Genomic DNA, 24,003 nt, shown 5'->3' on the forward strand with positions numbered 1-24,003 from the left:
GGGGGGGGGGGGGGGTGATTATCATGAGCGTTATGGTGTGTGGTTGTTGTTTAGGGGTTGGGCATGGCCCCTTAGTTCCAGTGAAAGGTAGTGCTTCAGCATACCAAGACATTTTGGACAATTTCATGCTCCCAAATTTGTGGGAGCAGTTTGGGGATGTCCCCTTCCTGTTCCAACATGACTGCGCACCAGTGCACAAAGCAAGGTCCATAAAGATATGAATAAGTGAGTTTGGTGTGGAGGAACTTGACTGGCCCGCACAGAGTCCTGACCTCAACCCGACTGAACACCTATGGGATGAATAAAAGCGGAGACTGTGAGCCATAATCATCAGCCATGTTTGTGTTCATGCATAAAAAAACACAATAGCATGTAAAGAGAGTCGATTAATTATTAAGAATTATTAGCAATTATGTCAACAGTCAACATGTTACTGAAATGATAAAAATTGATATGGGCATTCTGGTCTTTCAATGAACTCACTGTCCTTCAAGGACTCGATCCTGCTGAGTGTTTCTGCATATGAGTGACATTCATGTCAATATACATTTCTTGAACAGTATTCTAAGCATTACTTGTTAAATGGAATTTTATTTCAAAACATTTTCTCTCTTTTTCTTCTCTTAGTGAACAAACACAAGCCGTGGATCGAGACATCATACCATGGTGTCATTACAGAGAACACAGATGTGGTTCTGTTGGATCCTCCTTTAGTGGCTCTGGACAAAGATGCACCAGTTCCATACGCAGGTAAGGAAGCAAGGAATGAGAGATTTATAGGCTACTGGGTTTGTAGTACAGTGCTGCACACACATCTTTCCTGAGGCTGCCTCCGTTGATGAGTGTGTGCTCCATCTGTTCTTTCTGATTATTAGATGCGTTATGCTTTTCCAGATCCCTGCTGGTTGCCAGATCGCACTGCCAGCCTATCACACATACTCCAACCAGATTTTTTCTGATACACTTAAACTGAGCCACTGCCTGAGGAAACCCACACACACACACACACACACACACACACACACACACACCTATCTATGTATGTCTGTCCGTCCGTCCGTCCGTCAGTTTGTCAATCTACACTGTAAAAATAATACATTATATCTACTCAATATGATTGTGGCAACAGATTACAAACAATATTATTCATTAAATTCAACAGTTAAGAAATGAGTTAGAATTAATCAAATTAATTCCTTAAGTCAACCATTTAAAATGAGTAACTGCAAATAGCACACAAATTACAGATAAAGACACCTGATAATAACAAGCAGAATCACTGAAGGAAAGAGAAACAACAATAACTACAACTGACTTCATTCACAGCCTTAGATGAAATCAACTGAAGACAAAATAAGACATTACATCTCTCAAGATCTCAGCAGAGGAGGAATAAACAGCTCCACAAACAGCATCCAGCTTCACACACTAACCAGACTGACGTTATTTCTATCAGACATCTACAGAAGCTCTTATTGAGAATTAACACAGGTTTAGATGTGTTTTGGTGAAAATGTTAGGTCACCATTATGGTGATCAGTGCTCGTTTTAGTTGTGTAGTTTGACTCTTGGCTTTTTTATCTGAGTTTGTGGTTTTGTCTATCCATCTTTCTATCTATCAATCATTTATTCATCCATCCGCCTGTCTATCTCTGCAGTTTGCCACCTCAGTTAAACTGAAGAGGATCACTGGAACTGGAATCAATATAAACGATGAATTCTAAAGCATCACAAAGCATTTTAATAAGATTTGGGTTGAATTAATTTTAAAATAACAATTAGCATAGCTCAGGGAGTCTTTCTTTTTACTCTGCCTCCAGCTCTTATTCTTTAGTTTTTTTCCCCTTCTCTGATGATTTAATGCCACGGGTGCATTTCATTTTCTCTCCATAAAATACTATCAGATTTTACAGTCTCTTCACTTTCTTATTCCTCCTAAATAAATGAGTTCTTTGGGGAGCGTTAGTGGAGGTTTTACTGACAGAATTCTAGTCAGAAAGCTGCTGTTGAAAGACTGAACCCCACACACACACTTGTTGGTTTATATTTTACAGGGACTTTCCATAGACATAATGATTTTTATACTGTACAAACTGTATATTCTATCCCTGCATTTTTGCATTGTACAAAAATAAAAATAAAAATAAAAAAATAATAATAATAATACTAATTTTGTATGATTTATAAGCTGTTTTCCTCATGTCAAAAAGTCCCCTTAAACTAAAAAATTATTGGTATTTCTATCTTTGTGGACACACACACACACACACACACACACACACACACACACACACACACACACACACACACACACACACACACACACACACACACACACGTTTGTTTTTGTGAATTGTGGGGACATTCCATAGGCGTAATGTGTTTTATACCGTACAAACCGTATTTTCTATCCCCTTACACTGCCCCTACCCCTAAACCTACCCATCACAGGAAACATTCTGCATTTTTACTTTTTCAAAAAAACTCCTCCTGTATGATTTATAAGCATTTTGAAAAGTGGGGACATGGGGTAATGTCCTGATATGTCACCATTTTCTGTAATACCTGTGTCATACACATGTTATTATACACATTTTTGTCCTGATATGTCACAAAAACAAGCACACACACACACACACACACACACACACACACACACACACACACATACACACACACACACACACACACACACTTCTTGAGTGATATACATATAAGCACTCCAGCCCTTAAAATTTAATCAAAATGCAACCATGACCTTTATCTATGTACAAATAATCTATACATTAAATATCACTCTTGGTGCATTTTAATATTATAGAAAATGATGTATGTAAAATATCACCCAACACTGCTTTGACCTACATTAGCGTGTGTTTATGCAATTTTGTAGACATACGACCTCCACGGCCTGACTGAAATGTTAAAAGTTACATGTACCATTGATTTTGATGATGCAAAGATCAATTTTGTCTCTAAGAACATCCCGCCTAGACTCTGCGCTTCACTGTGATTCGGTGAAAGCATCGTGAGCGCTCTTTGCATAGGTAAAAATGACCTTACATTGGGTTTTCAGAACATTGCTAGACTCAATAATAATAATAATAATAATAATAATAATAATAATAATAATAATAATAATAATAATAAACACATGCATGTTTCACCAATCGAAAGACATCTATGCATCTCCAACATCAGTGATATTGAAGCTCTGATGCTTGTTTATGTTGTCTTGACGGCACCTGTTCCTTTCATGTGATTTACTGCCACGTGTGACCTTTTCTCAAACATCACTGACTGTATTCTGGCAAGGAAATTAATTAACTCGTGTACACAACACATTCTCTTGAGGAAGACGGAAAGGGGAGGAAGAAAATCAGATAACAGAAAGGTTCCTGGTTATTTAAAAAAAATAGAGAGCAAGAGTTTAATATCCCTCAGATTAAGCCACCAAAAACAACTAAATAATTCTGTTGTTAATGGGAAAAAATATTTATATAATATATTTATACAATATATTTTTGATAATCACAGTAAAATACAATTTAATGAAAATATATTACATTTTATACATTATTTATATTATTATATAAATTATACATACATTCATATTATTGTAACTGTCATGATTTATATTTATAAATATATTATATTTTATATATATTATAAATAAAATGATATTTCATATAAAGTGTGTGTGTGTATACATATATATATATATATATATATATATATATATATATATACAATATAATAAGTAATATTTAATAAATATTTATTAATTATAGACAGACAGACAGATTTTGGTCAATTTTGAGGTTTTCACAAAAATGATTTCCTTATCATCTAGCGATCCCAATGCTTCAGATAATAATTAAACATCTAAAAGTGTCTTTATTTGTACGTTTTCTGAGAGAAATTAGCAGTACCTCTCCTTTGTCCATGAAAATTGCTTCTCCACAACTTCCCCTCATCAAAGGTTTGGTTTCTTTTTAAAGCGCAGCATTTCAACTTTGTGAATATTAATAGCGAATTGTAGATGACATGAGTTTACATCATGCTGATGTAAACTAAATCCAGTTCTGGCAGGTCACGGTAAAGCTGGCATCAAATCGAATACAGTGTCTATCACACCATATCACAGTATTATCAGAAGCTTCAGTACTATCATTTCTCCCCAGCTCCTCCTCTCGTCACTCAGGATTTGGTATTCTAATTTCCCTCAAATCAGACTAAATTCCTGAATTATTTTGTACATTAGGTATCAACATTAATGCTATCTGCAATGCATCATGTTGGTTCTGTTCTGTTTACCCTAAGGGGGTTTATCACAGCTCTCGCTGCTCTTATATATGCTAGGCTTAATGGATGCTCAGGGCGTTCTTGCAGAGAACTGAACCATACCGGCAATCCAAACTATATGCTAATAGTCAATCAATCATCTTTGACGATAGTGGTCCGGACAAAATCTTGCTCACACTAACACAAGACACCTAAGGCGCAATCCCGATATGCACAGTATGAATTACAGTATTTCAACATATCTGTCTTGTTGAGTATTCACATTATCTGTTATGTCTTAAGTGAACATTTTGTTAATTGTTGGGGAAAAACATCTTACAGTAGGTACAGTAGGTCTTACTATATAGACTGTCTGTTGGATTAAATGTAAAATAAATAAATATTAATCAAAAAATTATGGGGAAAAAGTTGAATATATATTTTTCCTAAAGAAATTTCGTTTTGACTTGATGTGTGCCAAATCTGGTGTTATTACCAGGGATGTTAGGGTATGGATTCTAGGTCATTTTCTAGGTCATTTTTTACACTAATTTGATCTATTTTTTTTTTTTTTTTTACAATTTGTTCACTGCGATTCATTTCACTAGCAAGAGTCACATATGTTGTGGGTAGATAGATAGACAGATATATCGATGAACTACTTGAGTTGTAAAGTTTAGGGCACTTTTAAAGAGGTACTTCAGCGCTGGGAAGATGAATCTGTATTTAAACTGGGTCATTAATGTAGTAGAAATGTGAAATTATTTTTTAATTTGGTGCTTTCTAGACTGAGAAAAGACAGAAAACATATTTTTGTCTCATGGGGATGAAAGACTACAATTCCCAGAATGCTTCGCTGCCCTACGAGGCCACTCCCAAAGCCACCGCTACTGAATCACTGATCACTTTCCCACCGCGACCGCGTTCATTTTCATAAAATCAGTTTCAGAGAGAAGACGCTACAACTAAAAACTGAACGTGTCTGTTTAATATGTGATTTAGCTGCTGAGGGAGTCTCACAGCCCAAAACTCTGCAGGAGTCAGATATATCATGGGTGAGCTCGTGATGAGAGCTGAGGTAAACGCATCCGCGGCATAGATTCACAGCGCATGTTCATTCTGGCGCATTTTCAGTTCATGCCTTTGAAAGCTTAACTTTCATAGGAATTAGTTTGAGAAGTTGAAAGACTTACTTTGCTCTGCTGGCCGCACCGTTTAAACATGAATGCCTGAGGCTGCAGCTGCGAGCTGAGCTGTGAGTGTGATCTCTATCCCCCACGCGAGAGTTGAATACACTGGATGCTGTAGATGCGTGTTCAGTTTCTGACATGGGGAAGCACAATCATTTGAATATACTCCAGGGTTTCTACTGATACAAAGCCATATGCTAATCGCTGAAGTAACCCTTTAACTGACCCAAGAACATATTATCCATGCATGCGAAAGCACACGTCTTAATGAATTGCCTTAACATGCATTTCATATGATTTTACAGATAATATACCTATAACATTGCACTTTATATAAAGTTTAATTAATGGTTCTCCAGCAACCAACGATGAAGTGTAATTAATTAAGAGGGAGTAATTTATGCTAAAACAAGAGTGAGTTTGTTAAGAGGGTAATTGCTTTCAGGTTACAAAACAACACGCTGAATAATTGATGTGCGTAAAGCTCCAGTGATCTGAACACAACGCCGTAATAGAGTATGGCGATTTATACAGAGCTGTGTGGATGAAAACAGCCAGGGGTTCTTAAAGTCAAAGGTCGCAGTGAATGCTAGAAGAAATGCAAGATTCAACGTGTAGTTGCTAAGCAATGCTTTGAAATGTTTAATCTTAAACACTTTGAAGAACTTTACCTCAAGGCACAGAGTAAATACTAAACGGTAACTGTGATAGGCAATATATAAAGCAAAGATACAGTCTGTTATGGTTATAATGGCTGACTAGATGGCATTTCTGAAATACCACTTAACTGCTTTAAAACACCAGGGTCTGAAATTAACATTTGTTAAGTGGCAAATAAGTAATAAATGCCATTGCTGATTAAAAATACACATTTACTAGTGGGTGGCGACAATAGGGTCTTTTTTGTGACAGGCAATGCAACCAAAATGTATTCAGACACCAGTAATGTTTTAATAGTGGCTGCAGGACACTATAGTTCATTTATGTGCAGTGAGGATAGCAAAATAAAGCAAAATAACACAATTTGGGACCAAAATTATTGAGACACTTTGACCTGACCATGTTTTGCTGAAGTTTTTTTTCTTTAACTGCTAATGCAACCTTTTACACCACAGACCGAACAAAATGAAGCATTGCTTGGTCATCGGTTGACTTAAATTGGTATCATCTAACTGTGTACTTTAATTTAACAGCTGACAGCTGATTGGTTGAATCACAGTTATCTGACATTGTCTAGATTAATATGTTCTGACAGTTTAACTCTTGAGTTCTTGTCATATTTTATAACCATTTTCTAAACTATAGGGAATAAACTGTGAAAATGTGAGAAAATGTCAAAGGTGTCTGAATACATTTTGGTTTGACTGTGAAAACCAGCTAAAGTAATGTTACAAATAAGGGACAAAAGACTGAAGGCTAATAAGTGATAGAAGGGAAAGAAAGAGTGCGACTGAGGGAAGGACAGAAAGTCAAAGCTCACTTCAGTAATGTGTGTGTGCGGTGAAGGGTCACTCCGAGTGCAGACGTATACGACTCCCTCAAGGCCTATAAGACGCTCCGTCTCTAAAAGGGACAGTAACAGAGAGTATAAATTATGGCTGCTGTGAGTCTCCAGCCTACAGCTGGCTGTAAACATTGATTAAACACATGGCTGTAAAGGAGAGACAGTATAGTATAACTGTGTTTGAATAGCGCCACTATTAGGCAGTGTTCAATGTCTGCTAAACATCATGCATTCATCCAGTATTCAGTTTGTGTAGAAGTGTCCTTTGTTGCATCCTACAATCCTGTGCATGCAATTCATCATCAGGTAGAAAGACATAAAGTGGCTTAAAGGGGTCATGACATGAAATATCCAATTTGCCTTGACCTTTTGACATGTAGGCCTTTGTACCATTAAAACATAGCTTAAATTTGCAATATAAACAGCATTTATTTAAATGAAGCTCCCAAAGAGCTTATTGTGATATTGTGGGATTTGTGACATCACGCAGGCAAATATATTGATTTACAACTGCCTCCAGAGCAAGACATCGACCAATAGTTAAACACCATCCCATCATAGGCCCCGCCCACTGGCAGCCAGACCCTTAACGGCTGACATTTGCCTACACTGGATGCGAGTGCCGCGCCAAAAAAAAAAAAAAGGCGAACAGAACCCATTACAATCACTGACGCTGTCTACACTGGATGCTGTAGATACGTGTTCAGTTTCTGACATGGGGAAGCACAATCATTTGAATATACTCCAGGGTTTCTACTGTGCAAAGCCATATGCTAATCGCTGAAGTAACCCTTTAATCTCAGAAGCCATGAACAAAGCTAAACAAGCCAAATTTGCTGGCTTTGTTCTGAATTTTTGATTGCAGTGAGCAGCGAGAGATGTTTAAAAACCAAAATGGACAGCATTGAAATATATGGGGGTGTATACTAAGACTGCATGTATCAAAAATACAGTAACCGTAATATTGTTAAATATTATTGCAATTGCAACTGTGTTCTATTGTAATATATTTAAAAATGTAACTTATTCCTGTGATCAAAACTGAATTTTCAGCATCATTACGCCAGTCTTCAGTGTCACATGACCCTTAAGAAATCATTCTGAAGGATGACCGTGTCAATTGGTGTCTCCTCTGAATTTGCCTCACCAGCACGTCATGCTCAAAAACCCGTCTCCGGCGCACTAATTCCTACTCTTGTGTAATCGACGCCCCATCCTAAATAAACCCGTCTCTTCCGTGATACCCTGAAATTTTGAATATTCCGATCTAATATGATTTCTGACCTGTAAGGTTGCCAGAATAATAATCCTCCACGGTGTGTTAATAGGCCAGAGGAGAACTGGCACCCCGACTGAGTCTGGTTTCTCCCAAGGTTTAGTTTTCTCCATCATGCCCTGATGGAGTTTTGGTTCCTTGCCACTGTCGCCTTTGGCTTGGCTTGCTCAGTTGGGGACACTAAAATTATGATCAAAGTTATTCAACTAAATATACAAATAAAATTGATGAATTAGGTTTTATTTAATTCTATAAACTATAATACTGATATGCCAACATTGTCGCTATATGATAAATGAAAATAAGCTGATAACATCACTGTTTTCTCCAGTACGACTGTACAGCCAAATCTAATTTTGTTGCAATATTGTCCTGTTTGACACTGTGAAGCTGCTTTGACACAATCGTGATTGTAAAAGCGCTATATAAATAAAGTTGATTGATTGATTGATTCTAATATGATGATTTGATGATCAAGAAATGTTATTATAATTAATGTTAAAAATGGTTGTGCTACTTTATTTTTTCTGTAAACTGTGTTCCTTTTTTCAGGATTGTTTGATGAATAGAAAGTTCCAACAGCATTTATTTGTTGATCAATTTGCTCAATCATCACTGATCACACCTTGCTGAATAAAAGTATTAATTTATTTTGGGTTAAAAAAAAAATCTTACCAGCCCCAAACTTTTAAACAGAAGAGCAGATGAGAGACACTGAGAATAAAGAATATCTTGATGGAAATACACTGGGAGGAAAAGTGTGAGAAGAAACAGATTGTAGGAAGACTGGAGAAAGAGATATGAAATTATTTTGTTCAAGGGTTCTCCTCTCTCTCTCTCTCTCTCTCTCTCTCTGAGCTTTGTGTTCAGCTGACAGCTTATTGGAAATACTGGAGAGCATGTCAAGCACACACACACACACACACACACACACACACACACACACACACACACACACACACACACACACACACACACACACACACACACACACACACACACACACACACACACACACACACACACACACACACACACACACACACACACACACACACACACACACACACACACACACACACACACACACACACACACACACACACACACACACCTTAGTGTGTGTCCTTAGTGGTCCAGCCTTCAATTCATGTGCTCCATACTGATTTTTCATTCCTCTATAACCAACGCTGTCATGTTCATCTCTATATCCATATTTATGTGTATAATCAGAGCATATTCAACCCTGGCAGAGCATGAATATATATCACAGATGTAATATCAGAGGGGTCTGTTTCCATTCAAACGATACACACCAGCTGTATCCGCCATAGGTTTGTGTGTGAATATACAGCTCTCTGAAAAACGTAATTCATATATCTCATATCACTCCATGGGCCCTTTCTTCCCTCATAATAAAATAAATCAAAACTCAAATAAATATTTCATGTCCATTTATTTATATATTTGGCAAGATAATGTCCAGTTTCCTATCTTTATTGCAAAATAAACTCCTTCAGCATGATACAAGACTGGTCAAGTCCCCTTATCTGGGTTTATTTCTCAATAATTTGCAATAAATGACTCGTATACTTAACATTCGTCTCGGGCGATATACAATCACAAGTGGTCAGCCAAGACAGACTGCTGTTTATGACTAGTATTAACATGCATCTCTCTGACAGCTTCTGATTGAATTTTGTGAAAAACATCCCTCACTTACATTTACATTTCTGCATTTAGCAGATGCTTTTATCCAGAGCAACTCACAATAGAGAGTGACATACTCGCAATTTGTCACAGAAAGGGGCCATTTAAACATGCATTAAAACATCAAGATGAAACAAAACAAGAAAAAAAAACACATTTAGAAAAAAACACGTAGACCAATTATTAAAAAATATTGCACACTAAATGAAGAGTGTTCCCACTTACTTGTGTTTTACTGCATTTTTATAATAAAAAAAGAAGCTGAAATAACAAACAAAAAAGCACACATTCAGAATGTTTTTTTTTCCATACGCATAAACGCATTATTAATCATTTTTAGTCTTTTGTACTTGCACACGCACAAAGATAGCCAGTAAAAGTTTTTGAAAATATTATTCAACAAAGGGATTTTTGCTGCATCTTTCTCACACTTTCTTTCTCTCTCTCTTTCTCTCTCTCTGTTGTTTTGTATATATGGTGAATGAGGGATTATTCTGAAGATGAAAGCGAAGAGAGATGGAGAATACTCTTATCGGAGCTGGACAGCAGGGCTGTTTTACACACACACACACACACACACACACACACACACACACACACACACACACACACACACACACACACACACACACACACACACACACACACACACACACACACACACACACACACACACACACACACACACACACTCCTATGAGTAACCCACTTCTAGCCAAAATAACCTTGAATTTGGCTAAATGTTGTTTTTGCCTAAATAACTTGTGAGATGTGATATTCCATCATGTGTGAAAAGTCAACAGTGATTACAAGGCTATGTTTGGTCTGTTAAATGCAAAATTGCTTGCTGGGTTGGTTGAGGCTCACTGATGTTGTCAGCTAGACTGGCTAAACCCAGCCTGATCTACCGGCGATTTAATTTTGCCCTGCAGCTCAGTCTGGAAACCTGTACATTCATTTCTACCGCTTCTGTTACACTTTTGCAGGAACCAATCACAGACTGGCTTATCCATCTGGCGTGCTATTGGCGGGTTTAATACGATGAAGGATAGAGAAGCGATGGGTTGCCTGCTGATCACGCCTCTTGTGGTCTGTTTGGTTGAAGGACTACCCAATTGCATACAGAGTCATTTGAACTATGCTCAATGATCACACCTCTTGTGCAGTAGAAAATGCAGAGCAGACTCCCCAGACCAATTTTCAATCTTAAATTGAGCTCGTCAGCTTGACTAAGTGGACTTCATATAGGTATTACACTGCTGCCGAAAAGTTTGGAATAATTAGGATTATTTAATGTTTCTGAAAGACCAACAAGGCTGCATTTATTCACTCTCAGAAAAAAAGGTACACTGCTGTCACTGAGGCGGTACCCTAAGGTACAAAACCGAAAAGGTACTAATGTGCTTTGTAGCTTTAAGTTAGGCTACTAAATTGCACTTTCAAGGTACTCATATGTACCATTTAGGGGTGAGTAAGGTACAAAAATATATACCTTTTCACTTTTGTACCTTAGGGTACCTCCCCAGTGACAGCACTGTACCTTTTTTCTGAGAGTGTTTGATCAAAATCTAATTTAATTTAATTTATTAATAATTTTTTATCCCTGTGATGCAAAGCTGTATTTTCAATATCATTACTCCAGTCTTCAGTGTCACATGATCCTTCAGAAATTATTCTAATATGATTTGGTGCTCAATTACACTCTCAGAAAAAAGGTACAGTGCTGTCACTGGGGCGGTACCCTAAGGTACAAAAGTGAAAAGGTACATCTTTGTATCTTACTCACCCCTAAATGGTACATATTAGTACCTTAAAAGGTACATATCAGTACTTCAAGAGTGCGAATTAGTACCTTAAAAGAACATATTAGTACATTTTTGGTTTTGTACCTTAGGGTACCACCCCAGTGACAGCAATGTACCTTTTTTTCTTACAGTGTACCAACTATTGTTGCTTATTTATTAATAGTGTTTTTTATTATCAGTGTTGAAAACAGATAATATAAAGTTCAAAAGAACCGCATTTATTTGCAATAGAAATCTTTTGTAAAATTATAAATGTCTTTACTGCCACTTTTGATCAATTTAATGCATTTTGCTGTAGTATTTTTTCATACTTACCCCAAACTTTGTAATAATTTCACAATATTACCGTTTTACTGTATTTTTAATCAAATAAATGCAGTCTCTGTGAGCAGAAGAGACTTGCACCTCCTGATTTCTACAGAGTTAGACACATTCCTGAAACCACATATTTTGTTTATCCAGGAACAACTTTTCTGTCTGAAATGTTGTCCTAAATTGGGCTCTAAACTAATTCTTCCCACTGTTCGCACTGGTGCGACTAACTTTCTCAGTTGGACGCACCATTTTTTAAAATTAATAATCATAATGACCTTACATGTTGATGAATCGTTCTCTTAATGTCTATATGCTGGTTTTGCATTGATGTAAATACATTACTAAAATCATATATAACATATAACTAAAGTATTATCTGATTAAAAATAGTGAATATAATGTCATACAATTTTTCCATGGCAATGCTTGTCACGTTACACACCAAAATCACACCGCCACAGCGGCAGATCTATTGCTTTTATTTTGCTTTTCCTCTATATTCAAAATATTAAAAAACTTGTTGGCTATGTCATTAACTACCTGCTATTCTGATTCTCATTTCAACTGTTTTGTTGTTGAAAAACCGTTATAATGATTAGATTTATGATATGTTAGTTGATCTATAAAATGCGATGGGCTCCATCTTTGCGACACAGTTCAGAGAATCGGATCTGTCAGATTTACAACACATAAATTCATCCACTGGTGACGTTGATAACATGGCACACTGAACGATCACACCGGTGTGATGGCACACATCAAAGGATAAATGGAGTACATGTGCCAGCCAGGTACCAAAATAACCAGAACATTATTCTCAAAATTATCACTTTTGCAACCATTTTGGTTGCAGTCTAGAGCCCCACCCCTAGCCTTTGTTTATAATCTGAGGGAAATGATAGGTGATTGACACTGATGTAGAAGCTTGTTGTAAACCTAAACTTGACATAATCTATAATCTTGTCCCTCAAATCTGATTGGTTGATTGGAATATTGTTGAACAAAGAAGTTGATCCAGGAACATGTTGTCTTTAGTGAAATCTGGTTCTGCAAGAGGCTTACTTCAAAATCATTAAAAAGTGTATGTCTGGTTATACTGAGGGAAAACAATAAAGAGCTGCAGAAGTTAAGAATTTGCGCTCTTTAGATCTAAATCTGTCAATCTTTTGTGGGATTAAAAAGAGCAATAATCCAGAGATTACAGACAGAGAGGTTAATAAAAATGAAAGTCTTACTCAGTTTTCTTCTCTGTCTTTGTAGGTGAAATCTGTGGCTTTCACATCCAGGGTCTCAGCGCTCCATTCGAGGCCGTGGTTCTGAACAGCACGTCAGGAGAGGGGCAGCTGCGGGCGCGTGGACCCATCGACTGCGAGCGGCAGAGAGAGTTCACCTTTATCATTCAAGCACATGACTGTGGCACGGGGCCGGAGGGCCACAGAGAGAAGAGATCACACAAGTCAGTGTGTTTAAATAAATACATGGTTTCCACCTCTGTGATTCATATTTGTGAGAGAATGTTTTTCAACTGAAAGGAACACGGTGAACTATTTCTCAAATGATTCATCGGTGCTTGACTCACCTCTCTCTGTTACTCACAGTTCCTTCTTTTGAAGATTTTTATTTTCCTTCTTTTAGAGGTTCCCTGTACCTGCTAATGGGTAGTTGAAATGTTTTAAATATGCACTACAGTTCAAAGGTTTGGGTCAGTACAATTTTTTTCCCTTTTCCTTTTCTTTTTAAAAAAAATTTTCCAGCAAGGATGCATTAAATTTATCAAAAGTGACAGTAAATACATTTATGTTACAGAAGCTTTAGTCGTATTTCCTTCGTGGGAACTTTTTCCCAGGATCTAGGGACATATGAGTGGTACTCAGTGTGTTTCGACCGCAGGAACTGGGGTCTAAATAAAGTTCTGGCTAAAAATCTGATACATTTCTTTTATGATTCTTTGACGAATAGAATGTTCAAAATAACAGCATTTATCTTAAATATAAATATTTTGTAAATTTGATGCATCCTTGCTGAATAAAAGTATTAATTCCTTTTTTAGAAATCCAAACTTTTAAACGGTAGTATATCTATATGATTAGTAAGAGGCAACTATGAAAACATATTTTTATTATATATAACATTTATGAATTATTTATGAATTCATAATAATCTGAATAATCTAATCTGAAGGCCATTCAATTGGCCTTCAGATTAGCTCAAGAACAGGTTGTAGAGCGCTTCATGGAAAGAGTTTCCATGGCCGAGCACGAGCTGCTTATTCAAGCCTTACATCACAAGTGCAATGCAAAGTGTCGGATGCAGTGGTGTAAAGCACGCCACTACTGGTCTCTAGTAGCCCAGAAATCTAGACGTATCCTAGCGGCAGCAAATCTAATCTGCCCGCGAGTGTCGTCTAGCAACTGTCAATACCCTTCTGAGCTGTAATCCCCAAACTCTGGGCGGGCCAATCACATTGTGTATAGAGTCGGTGGGCGGGGCCATAATGACGACGGCCGAGTTGTGTTTGCGTTCTTCTAGTAAACACAGAAACTGGCGAACGGCGGTCTTTTGAATCAGCTTTGACCGCGACACTGGAAGACTTGGAGTTAAGCTTTTCTCTGAGAAAAGAACAAAGAACGGCACTGAAGTCATTCTTAAAAAGGGAAGATGTGTTCGGAGTTTAGCCGACCGGATACGGCGAATGTTTAATCTGTCAACAAGCTCTGCTTCACCTTCGTTGCTCTGGTTGGTTGTAGCGCTATCCTATCGCGTGCAGAGGGAGTTTGAAAGACAACCGTTTATCCCGCTTGAATTGAGCTGTCAATGGTGAGTTTCCAGACCAAACATCTTGATGTGGGTCTGGCTTGTCAGGCTAGAACTCCAGAGCAGTGGAGACGTGTTCTCTGGAGTGACCAATCACGCTTCTCTGTCTGGCAATCCGATGGATGAGTCTGGGTTTGGCGGCTGCCAGGAGAATGGTACTTGCCTGACTGCACTGTGCCAAGTGTAATGTTTGGTGGAGAGGGGAATATGGTGTGGAGTTGTTTTCCAGGGGTTGGGCTTGGCCCCTTAATTCCAGTCAAAGGATCTCTTAATGCTTCAGCATAAGACATTTTGGACAATTTCATGACCTCAACGTTGTTGGTGACAGTTTGGGGATGTCCCCTTCCTTTTTCAACATGACTGCACACCAGTGCACAAAGCATCAGTCCATAAAGACATGGAGGAGTGAGTTTGGTGTGGAGGAACTTGACTGGCCTGCTGACCTCAACCCGACTGAACACCTTTGGTATGAATTAGAGCGGAGACTGAGAGCCAGGCCTTCTCGTCCAACATCAGCGCCTGACCTCACGAATGCGCTTCTAGAAGAATGGTCAAAAATTCCCATAAATACACTCCTAAACCTTGTGGAAAACCATCCCAGAAGAGTTGAAGCTGTTAAAGCTGCAAAGGGTGGGTCAATCCCATATTAAAAATGGGATGTCAATAAAGGTAATGTGCATAAAAGGCAGACAACCCAACACTTTTGGCAATATAGTGTATAGTATGAGGTGTATACATATAAATTTTGCTACTTCAGAAAAAGATTGACTGCTTTTTCCCTACTAAAAAAACATGCAAAGTTACTTCACGCAGTTTAATAAACTATTGGTTTGTTTTTTGTGCAATAAGCAACATGCCAATGGTTTTATATATATATATATATATATATATATATATATATATATATATATATATAAATATATATATATATATATATATATATATATATATATATATATATATATCAATAAATATCAGTGGGCGATACATAGATGCATCTATACTATAGTATACATCTGTTTTTTACCATAACTGTACACGATACTGAACTGCCACTCAAAAATCTTTTTTTTTTTAAATTATCCAAGCACTGACTGTAATGAGCTGGTGACTGACCTTGAGACATTCAAAGCTTTTAAGAGCTTGTGCTAATGATTGCTGTGCACCTGTTTACCTGCAGACCTGAAAGCTTTACCAACAAACACTGAGCCCATCCTTCTAAAGACTGCTATCTTTACCTGCAGATATCCATATCAAGATGCTTTAATGGAGCTAATGCAGGGAGCTAAACTCACGTCCTTTGAAACAAAATAACACTTCTAAAGACATTTGTGAATGATCCAGAGAAAAACAAGTTTTATGATAAAAGGGGAAATCATGGAGAAAAGAAGAGCGTGAAGAGAGAGAGGGACCTTCCTCATTACTCTGTATCTCTTTAATCCGGACAGGATTACTCTATCCGGCTCTGACAGCTCTGATCTCCGATATCTCACACACACACACACACACACACACACACACACACACACACACACACACACACACACACACACACACACACACACACGGATAAAGGATTAAAGTGAGATATTAGACTCTAAAGGGCAGTAAAGCTGCGAAATCACACTGCTTTGCTATAGATTTCATCCCTAATGCATGAATGCGTGCGTGCGTGCGTGCGTGCGTGCGTGTGTGTGTGTGTGTGTGCGTATGTTCCGGTTTTTAACATTATAACAGATTATCAGGGGTGTTTGTAATCCCATCATTTGTCAGAAGCTGTTGCCCTTTGCAAAGTATTGCTCACTTATGCTGTCTTTGACATGAATGATGTAAGCTTGTTATTTTGGTATTTTCAGCTTGCAAAAGTGTGTCAGGACTTGCCGTGAGGATACCTTGAAGCACTTTTTTTTCCTTTTTTAAAATATCTTTCTGTCCCTGAAGACTTTTCCAAGACTTTATAATGACCTGCAGGAGAGAGAAATCACAAATGAGGTCTCTTTAGTATGTTCAATGCTTCTCCTGGACAGTGATGGAGAACGAATGGAGGTTTTGGAGACTATTCTACTGAGAAAAGATTTCAGGATATATGTCTCATCTAAAGCAGTGCACAATAATTAGTTCAGATCCAGACCACAAATCAGTTCTCATAACTTTATTTCAATAGTCCACTTTTTTAGACATTCCACTACTTTAAGTAACTTTGCAACTACATGCAACCAGTCATTAATAGTACATCATTTTAGAGAAGGATTTAGAGAGTTCAGAGAAAAGTGACTTCGGTTACACTTTATTTTAAGATGATGTAGTTACGTTCTGCTCACTCAAATAAGTACTGAGCAATATTAATTAACTCCATGTACTTACTTTAGAGTTAATTAAGATTATGGTATGATTTAGTGTTAGTTTTTTTTGTTGTAATTATGCATAATTTACTGTTATGACCAAAGGTAGTACATGTGTTATACCGTGACCTCTGTTCTATACAGTAGACACATCTTGGAGGCTTTTTTTCAGGAGAAAAATCTTCTCTATTTTAAAAGTTCTCTATTTGTTCTCCATTTATTCACAACACAGACCACAAGAGACAGATTGTTATGTGCCTATTGTATGTGCATTTTCCGATATTGCATAAAAAAATGCTGGCTAGAAATGCAAAGATGTGTGTTAATTCTAAAAATGGCCATAGGAAATGGAAAAAAAGAAATCTCTCGATGAGATATATATATGAGACTTATATATATACACTAACCCGATTCCAAAAAAGTTGGGACACTGTACAAATTGTGAATAAAAACAGAATGCAATGATGTGGAAGTTTCAAATTTCAATATTTTATTCAGAACACAACATAGATGACATATTAAATGGTTAAACTGAGAAAATGTATAATTTTAAGGGAAAAATAAGTTGATTTTAAGTTTCATGGCATCAACACATCTCAAAAAAGTTGGGATAAGGCCATGTTTACCACGGTGTGGCATCCCCTCTTCATTTTATAACAGTCTGCAAACGTCTGGGGACTGAGGAGACAAGTTGATCAAGTTTAGGAATAAAAATGTCCCATTCTTGTCTAATACAGGCTTCTAGTTGCTCAACTGTCTTAGGTCTTCTTTGTCGTATCTTCCTCTTTATGATGAACCAAATGTTTTCTATGGGTGAAAGATCTGGACTGCAGGCTGGCCATGTCAGTACCCGGATCCTTCTTCTACGCTGCCATGATGTTGTTACTGATGCAGTATGTGCTCTGGCATTGTCATGTTGGAAAATGCAAGGTCTTCCCTGAAAGAGACAGCGTCTGGATGAGAGCATATGTTGTTCTAGAACTTGGATATACCTTTCAGCATTGATGGTGCCTTTCCAGATGTGTAAGCGCCTCATGCCACACACACTCAGGCAACTCCATACCATCAGAGATGCAGGCTTCTGAGCTGAGCGCTGATAACAACTTGGGTTGTCCTTGTCCTCTCTAGGCAGGATAACAGGGCATTCCAAGTTTCCAAAAAGAACTTAAAATTTGTATTCGTCTGACCACAGAACAGTTTTCCACTTTGACACAGTCCATTTTAAATAAGCCTTGGCCCAGAGAAAACGCCTGCGCTTCTGGATCATGTTTAGATACGGCTTCTTTTTTACCTTTAGAGTTTTAGCCGGCAACGGCGAATGGCATGGTGGATTGTGTTCACCGACTAGCAACTACGTTTTCTGGAAGTATTCCTGAGCCCATGTTGTGATTTCCATTACAGTAGCATTACTGTATGTGATGCAGTGCCGTCTAAGTGCCGAAGATCACGGGCATCTAGTATGGTTTTCCGGCCTTGACCCTTACATGTAGCCTAGAAATCTAGATGCACCCTAGCGGCAGAAAATCTAATCTGCCGCGAGTTTCGTCTTGCAGCTCTCAATACACTTCTGAGCTGTAAACGCCAAACTCTTGCCGGGCCAATCACATCGTGTATAGAGTCGGTGGGCGGGGCGTAACATAATAATAATGGCCGAGTTGCGCTTGCGTGCTTCTAGTAAACACAGAAACTGATGAATGGCGGTCTTTCGAATCAGCTTTGACCGCGACTCTGGAAGACTTGGAGTTAAGCTTTTCTCTGAGAAAAGAACAAAGAACGGCACTGAAGTCAATCTTAAGAAGGGAAGATGTGTTCGGAGTTTTGCCGACCAGAAAAGGCGAAAGTTTAATCTGTCTGAAATCCAAAATGAGCCAATATTTGGCATGACATTTCAGAATATCTCACTTTCAACATTTGATGTTATCTATATTCTAACTTTTTTGAATTCGGGTTTGTATATATATACATACATACATACACAAATTAAAAAACCACACACAGAAAAACTACTAAAACTGAAATTAAAATAAAATCTGTAAAAGGATCACACTTTAGTTTAGAGTCTCATATCCCACTATTAACTAGTTTATAATAAGCTTATTATCATGCATATTACTAGGATACTAGCTGTTTATTAGTACTTATAAAGTATATATTAATGACCTTATTCTACATCCCTTAATCCTACCCAATACCTTAAAATCTACCTTACTGTAAAAAAAATACATAATCAATAAGTTATGACAACATGTGCTTTTAAAGTTCAGTTGAAATTACTTAAACATCCAAGTTGACTGTACTTTACATTTTAAGGCAGCAACCTTTTAAACAGTATACTAACTATTAATAAGCAGTAATTAGGAGTTTATTGGGGCAAAAGTTATAGTTAATAGTGAGAATTGGACCCTAATCTAAAATGTGACAAAAGAAGCTAATTCAACACATTAATGAAGACTCAAACATTTCATGGAAACATCTGAGACAGAAGTGGATGCTTAAATGAAATATAACCGAGAACTCCATGACTGAGTATCTAAATAAAAGCCTCTTTCTCGACCTCAGGGCTGCGGTGCATGTGCAAGTGGGAGATGTGAACGAGTTTCCCCCAGTGTTCGCTCAGCTGGAGTATCACGGCTCGGTGACGGAGGGGAAAGTGTTTGACAGCATTCTGCAGGTTCAGGCGTCAGACCACGACTGCTCACCACAGTACAGCCAGATCTGCAACTACCAGATCACCTCTCACGACACAGCCTTCGCTATAGACCGCAACGGTTAGCACACACACAGGTGCACAAGAAACACAACTGCATTCATTTCACCATCTTCTGTAGTTAAATGTGTGTGTGTGTGTGTGTGTTTGTGTGCAGGTAACATCAGGAACACAGAAAGTCTGAGCTTTGATAAAAAGTCCCATTATAAGATCCGTGTGACAGCGTTCGACTGCGGTCAGAAGAGAGCGGCGCAGGACGCTGTCGTACACATCCATGTCAAACCCGTCTGCAAGCCTGGATGGCAGGGTAAGATTTCAATATGTCTTAGTCTCAGATGCATTATGGAGTTTAAAATGACTGAAATATATAGCTTTACGCAATTTCTGGAAATCCTGTTGCAGCGGTCCATCTGGGATCAGTCATACTTACAAGTTATCAGGTTGATATAATTGACTTTTTTGAGGAAGCTTTTTCACACATTTCTTCAGTGGATTTTTTACAGACTATTTTTAGTACTTCAACTTATTTTATTCCAGTTAGTTGCCAAGGCAAACATGTTATGTTTTTAAAATATGATTTATATTTGATTTAGGCTTTATTTCTATTAACAAAAAACATTTTTAGTAGTTTTAGTTAATAACGGCACTTATAATTATGTCATACTCTTTGCTGCTGTATTTATATTTCAGATAAATCTGCTTCTAAACTGCATGTTAATATGATAAACTAATCAAACTGAGCTTTGTGACTCAAACAGATCCTTCAAATTTAAATCTGTGAATCATTTGATTGAACTGGTTCATTGAAATGAATCATCCAAATTCTCTGACATGTATTATACCATTACTAAAGCCTAGGAGAGCGCCTCTATTTGTAAGACTATGGCTGCGTCCAAAACCTCGTAAATGCTGCCTTTGGAGGACACATTTGAAGGCAGGAAGGCATCAAGCCACGTCCGAATCTAATGTTTGCTTTACTTCCTGTCTCCTGAGATTCCTTCATCTGATCCATTTTTGAAGGCAGCGTACGTGTGTCCTTCGCTGCCTTTGGTATCCCACACTCCTGTGCTTTCCATTCATTGAGAGTTGAGCTGGGGAAAAAAGATTGGCGTCCAGAAGTTGCGTTTGTGGGTCAGTTTGTGTGTAAATGTACATTTTTTACCAACATATTACACTTCTGATGTCATTTCTAGCGAGAAATCACTACTGTAGTAATTCAATATGTGTTTAGTTCTCACCAAAGCTCTCTCTATTTTGCGGTAGATCATTAAACTGTTACACTGGCTTAGAAAATTAGTTTCGTAAGGTGCCTTCATGCACAAAACGCTGCCTTACAAGCAGTGTTGTGTGTAACGCGTTACAGTAACGTAACTACTTTTTTGGGTAAAAAGTACTGTAATGCGCTACTACTGAAAATTTGGTAATGAAACGTAGTTCATTTTTCAAATCGGCGTAATGTTACTTTTCCCATGGTAAGATTTGACAGCGACAGCGACACTGCCATCTGTGCGCTTGCGCAATAGTTACAAGCTCCACACAGTATTGTCCTAGGCTATCGAGATGCGATTCGCACCGGTGTTGGCGAGCAGGGAAGCATTATTGGCTGCCTTGACATTGCCGAAATTTAAAGTTTGGTGGATAAGTGGAGCGGACCGGAGAGAAGCGGCGCGTGCGCTGCTCATCGCGGAGTTTCACACTCTACCCCATGATGCAGAGCCGGCTGAGAATAAAAACAGAGAAGTTGCCGCACACAGCAGCGCCAATGAAAATGACTTTTTTTCTTTTGGTGAGGAGGAGGAAGACGCAATGGCCTTTAGTGCAGACTCGGAGGCACTTGAGTACATGAGATCAGGCTCAGAGTTAGACGTTCTCAACCGTTTCCCCCAAGTGAAAGCTGTGTTCATGAAATACAACACTGCCACACCATCCAGTGCACCGGTGAAAAGGCTGTTCAGCCTGGGAGGCCTTGTGCTTACCCCCAGAAGAAACAGACTTTCAGATAAACGTTTTAAAAGACTGCTCCTGATTAGGTAAAATCACCCATTTTGTGCTGATGTGGAATCGGTTGCCTGCCACCCATGCTATAGACAACTCAAGCCTATGCCTAATACCCTCTTTTCTATCTGCCCATCATACTGTGAAGTAAGGCCAGCATATTCAGTTAAAGGCCATCTTTCAATTTAATTTTATAACTAATTTTATACAGAATATTGTATGAAAATGTCAATTTAAAAAGACATACATAAGAATACATATGTTTTACAACACCCACGCGCAGAAATTAAGAAAAAAAGTGCCTGTTCTAAGCTACGCTCCAAAAACCCGCCTTTTCCCAGAGAACGCGTCATATGACGCAACAACAGGCAAACATAGACGCTGCAGCCCTGGCTCTCAGTGTGGGTTTACGTAGTCTGAGAGGTGGAAACAAAAAAATAGAGATTTTCGTTATCGTAATTATAGTTATAGTAGGTTTGAGTCGTCACAATGGTGAATTCTGTTGTCACAATGGTAAATCAATAAAAGATCGTTGTTACAATGACTGTATTTACATGAACAGCATATTCTCGTCCTAGCCGAAAGACTAACTGCTTTCATACACGTACTCCACAGTACATGTGAGCTCATTTACATTATGTCCGTCGGAAATACTAAGAGGTGAGTAGTATAACAGCCGACTAAGGTCGGAATTCCAGCTGTCCGGTTATGTTGTTCAGATATACGGCCCAAACGCTTGACATCTGCAGAAGCAGAACATGCGGAGCGGGCACATAGGTCTAAAAGTAGTTAATGATTAAACATCAGCTAGCAATTTCTACAAAATTTCACGATAAACTATGTTGTGTAGAAATGCGCAGAATGTCTATCCCTATCTGACCGTCACATGTGTAAGCTATAGCCTACATCCTACAACATTCATTTAAAATCTGGGATCTAAATTAATTATTTTAAGACACATATTGCTGGCATAGATGGTGACAATCTACATGGATGCTTGAAAAACAACAAAATCGACAACAATATTGCTAAATATGATTTATTAAAGATACTGCAATGTGATAAACATGGAGACAACGTTAGCCACAATTAGCTATAACGTTACCCTGTGGTCACTCACCAAAGCCCCTTTCACAGTTCACGTCGGACCCGCAATATTCCTGGAACATTGCCGGGTCGCCTTCTGTGTGAAAGCAACCACGTCGCGGAATTAATTACCGAATTAAACCCGGGTCGGGGACCTAGTAACATTGCGGGGTTCGACCCGGGATGAGCGCTGTGTGAACAAAAGCCGAAACTAATGCCGCAACGTGTACGTAGTTATCCCACAACTCTATCTCTCTCCTCTGTCCATTTACCCTTCCCCTTAACTCTCCCTGACCCCCCTCTCGCCTAGGCGGCTCGTAATTATACAGCAATAGCCCATCGTAAGAGTTGACATTTATCCCAACTGCAACCCTCTTCGCTGTCTGACTCCATTACAAAGAGACGATGTTTACCGGCCGTTGCGTCACTTCCGATCAGAGCGTTTTTCACAACGGAAGTAATTTTACTCACAATTTCTTTTAAAAAACTGTTTTAATGCACATTTATGATTAATTTCTTCACGCAAGTCGAGTTCCTATACTATCTATCTACACGTTCATTCACAGTGATCTTCAACTTGAAAGATGGGCTTTAACATAGCCTTTTTAATTCTGAGGCTACTCATGCTATAAGTTGTGCTCGGTTTTATTTTGGCTAAAATCTCTTTGCCTCTAAACTGTATTGTGCCATTTTATTTTATTTACACAAGCCATCGACATCAAGCCATTTTTAAGTTATTATTTTTTCTGTTGGATTTAGATGAGGCATGCATGTTTTATTTTGAGACATATGACCAATTTTGAGGTTACCATGTTGTTCCTAAGGAGCTTATTGATACTTTTATTTATTTTTCATAATAAAGAGCACAAAAGAAATACCTGTTATGTCCTCCATAGTATAACTTTACGTAGGCCTACAAATTAAGGAACAGATATTGGGTTCTGCCCAATGTCAAGCAACGTAAAAGTAACGTAA

At 38.1% G+C, this 24,003-nt stretch overlaps 1 protein-coding gene and 1 long non-coding RNA gene across 5 annotated transcripts in view; one reads left to right on the forward strand and one right to left on the reverse strand.

Annotated features, from left to right (window-relative positions):
- The window catches only part of clstn2b (calsyntenin 2b), an 89,065-nt gene that overhangs the window by 16,715 nt on the left and 48,347 nt on the right, over positions 1 to 24,003 (forward strand). For all 4 annotated transcript variants that reach the window (XM_067451250.1, XM_067451248.1, XM_067451249.1 and 1 more), the window contains exons 2-5: positions 628 to 750; positions 13,345 to 13,540; positions 19,800 to 20,008; positions 20,105 to 20,254. In XM_067451250.1, coding sequence (XP_067307351.1) covers positions 628 to 750; positions 13,345 to 13,540; positions 19,800 to 20,008; positions 20,105 to 20,254 — 678 coding nt within the window. The remainder of the gene's footprint in view (positions 1 to 627; positions 751 to 13,344; positions 13,541 to 19,799; positions 20,009 to 20,104; positions 20,255 to 24,003) is intronic.
- Positions 36 to 13,461, reverse strand: LOC137084805 (uncharacterized). Its single transcript, XR_010906801.1, has 3 exons — positions 13,320 to 13,461; positions 6,955 to 7,037; positions 36 to 290 (listed from the first exon to the last, which is right to left on the reverse strand). It is a non-coding gene; the product is annotated as an uncharacterized lncRNA (long non-coding RNA).

Source organism: Pseudorasbora parva, chromosome 8 (assembly GCF_024679245.1).
Source record: "Pseudorasbora parva isolate DD20220531a chromosome 8, ASM2467924v1, whole genome shotgun sequence".
NCBI lineage: Eukaryota > Metazoa > Chordata > Actinopteri > Cypriniformes > Gobionidae > Pseudorasbora > Pseudorasbora parva.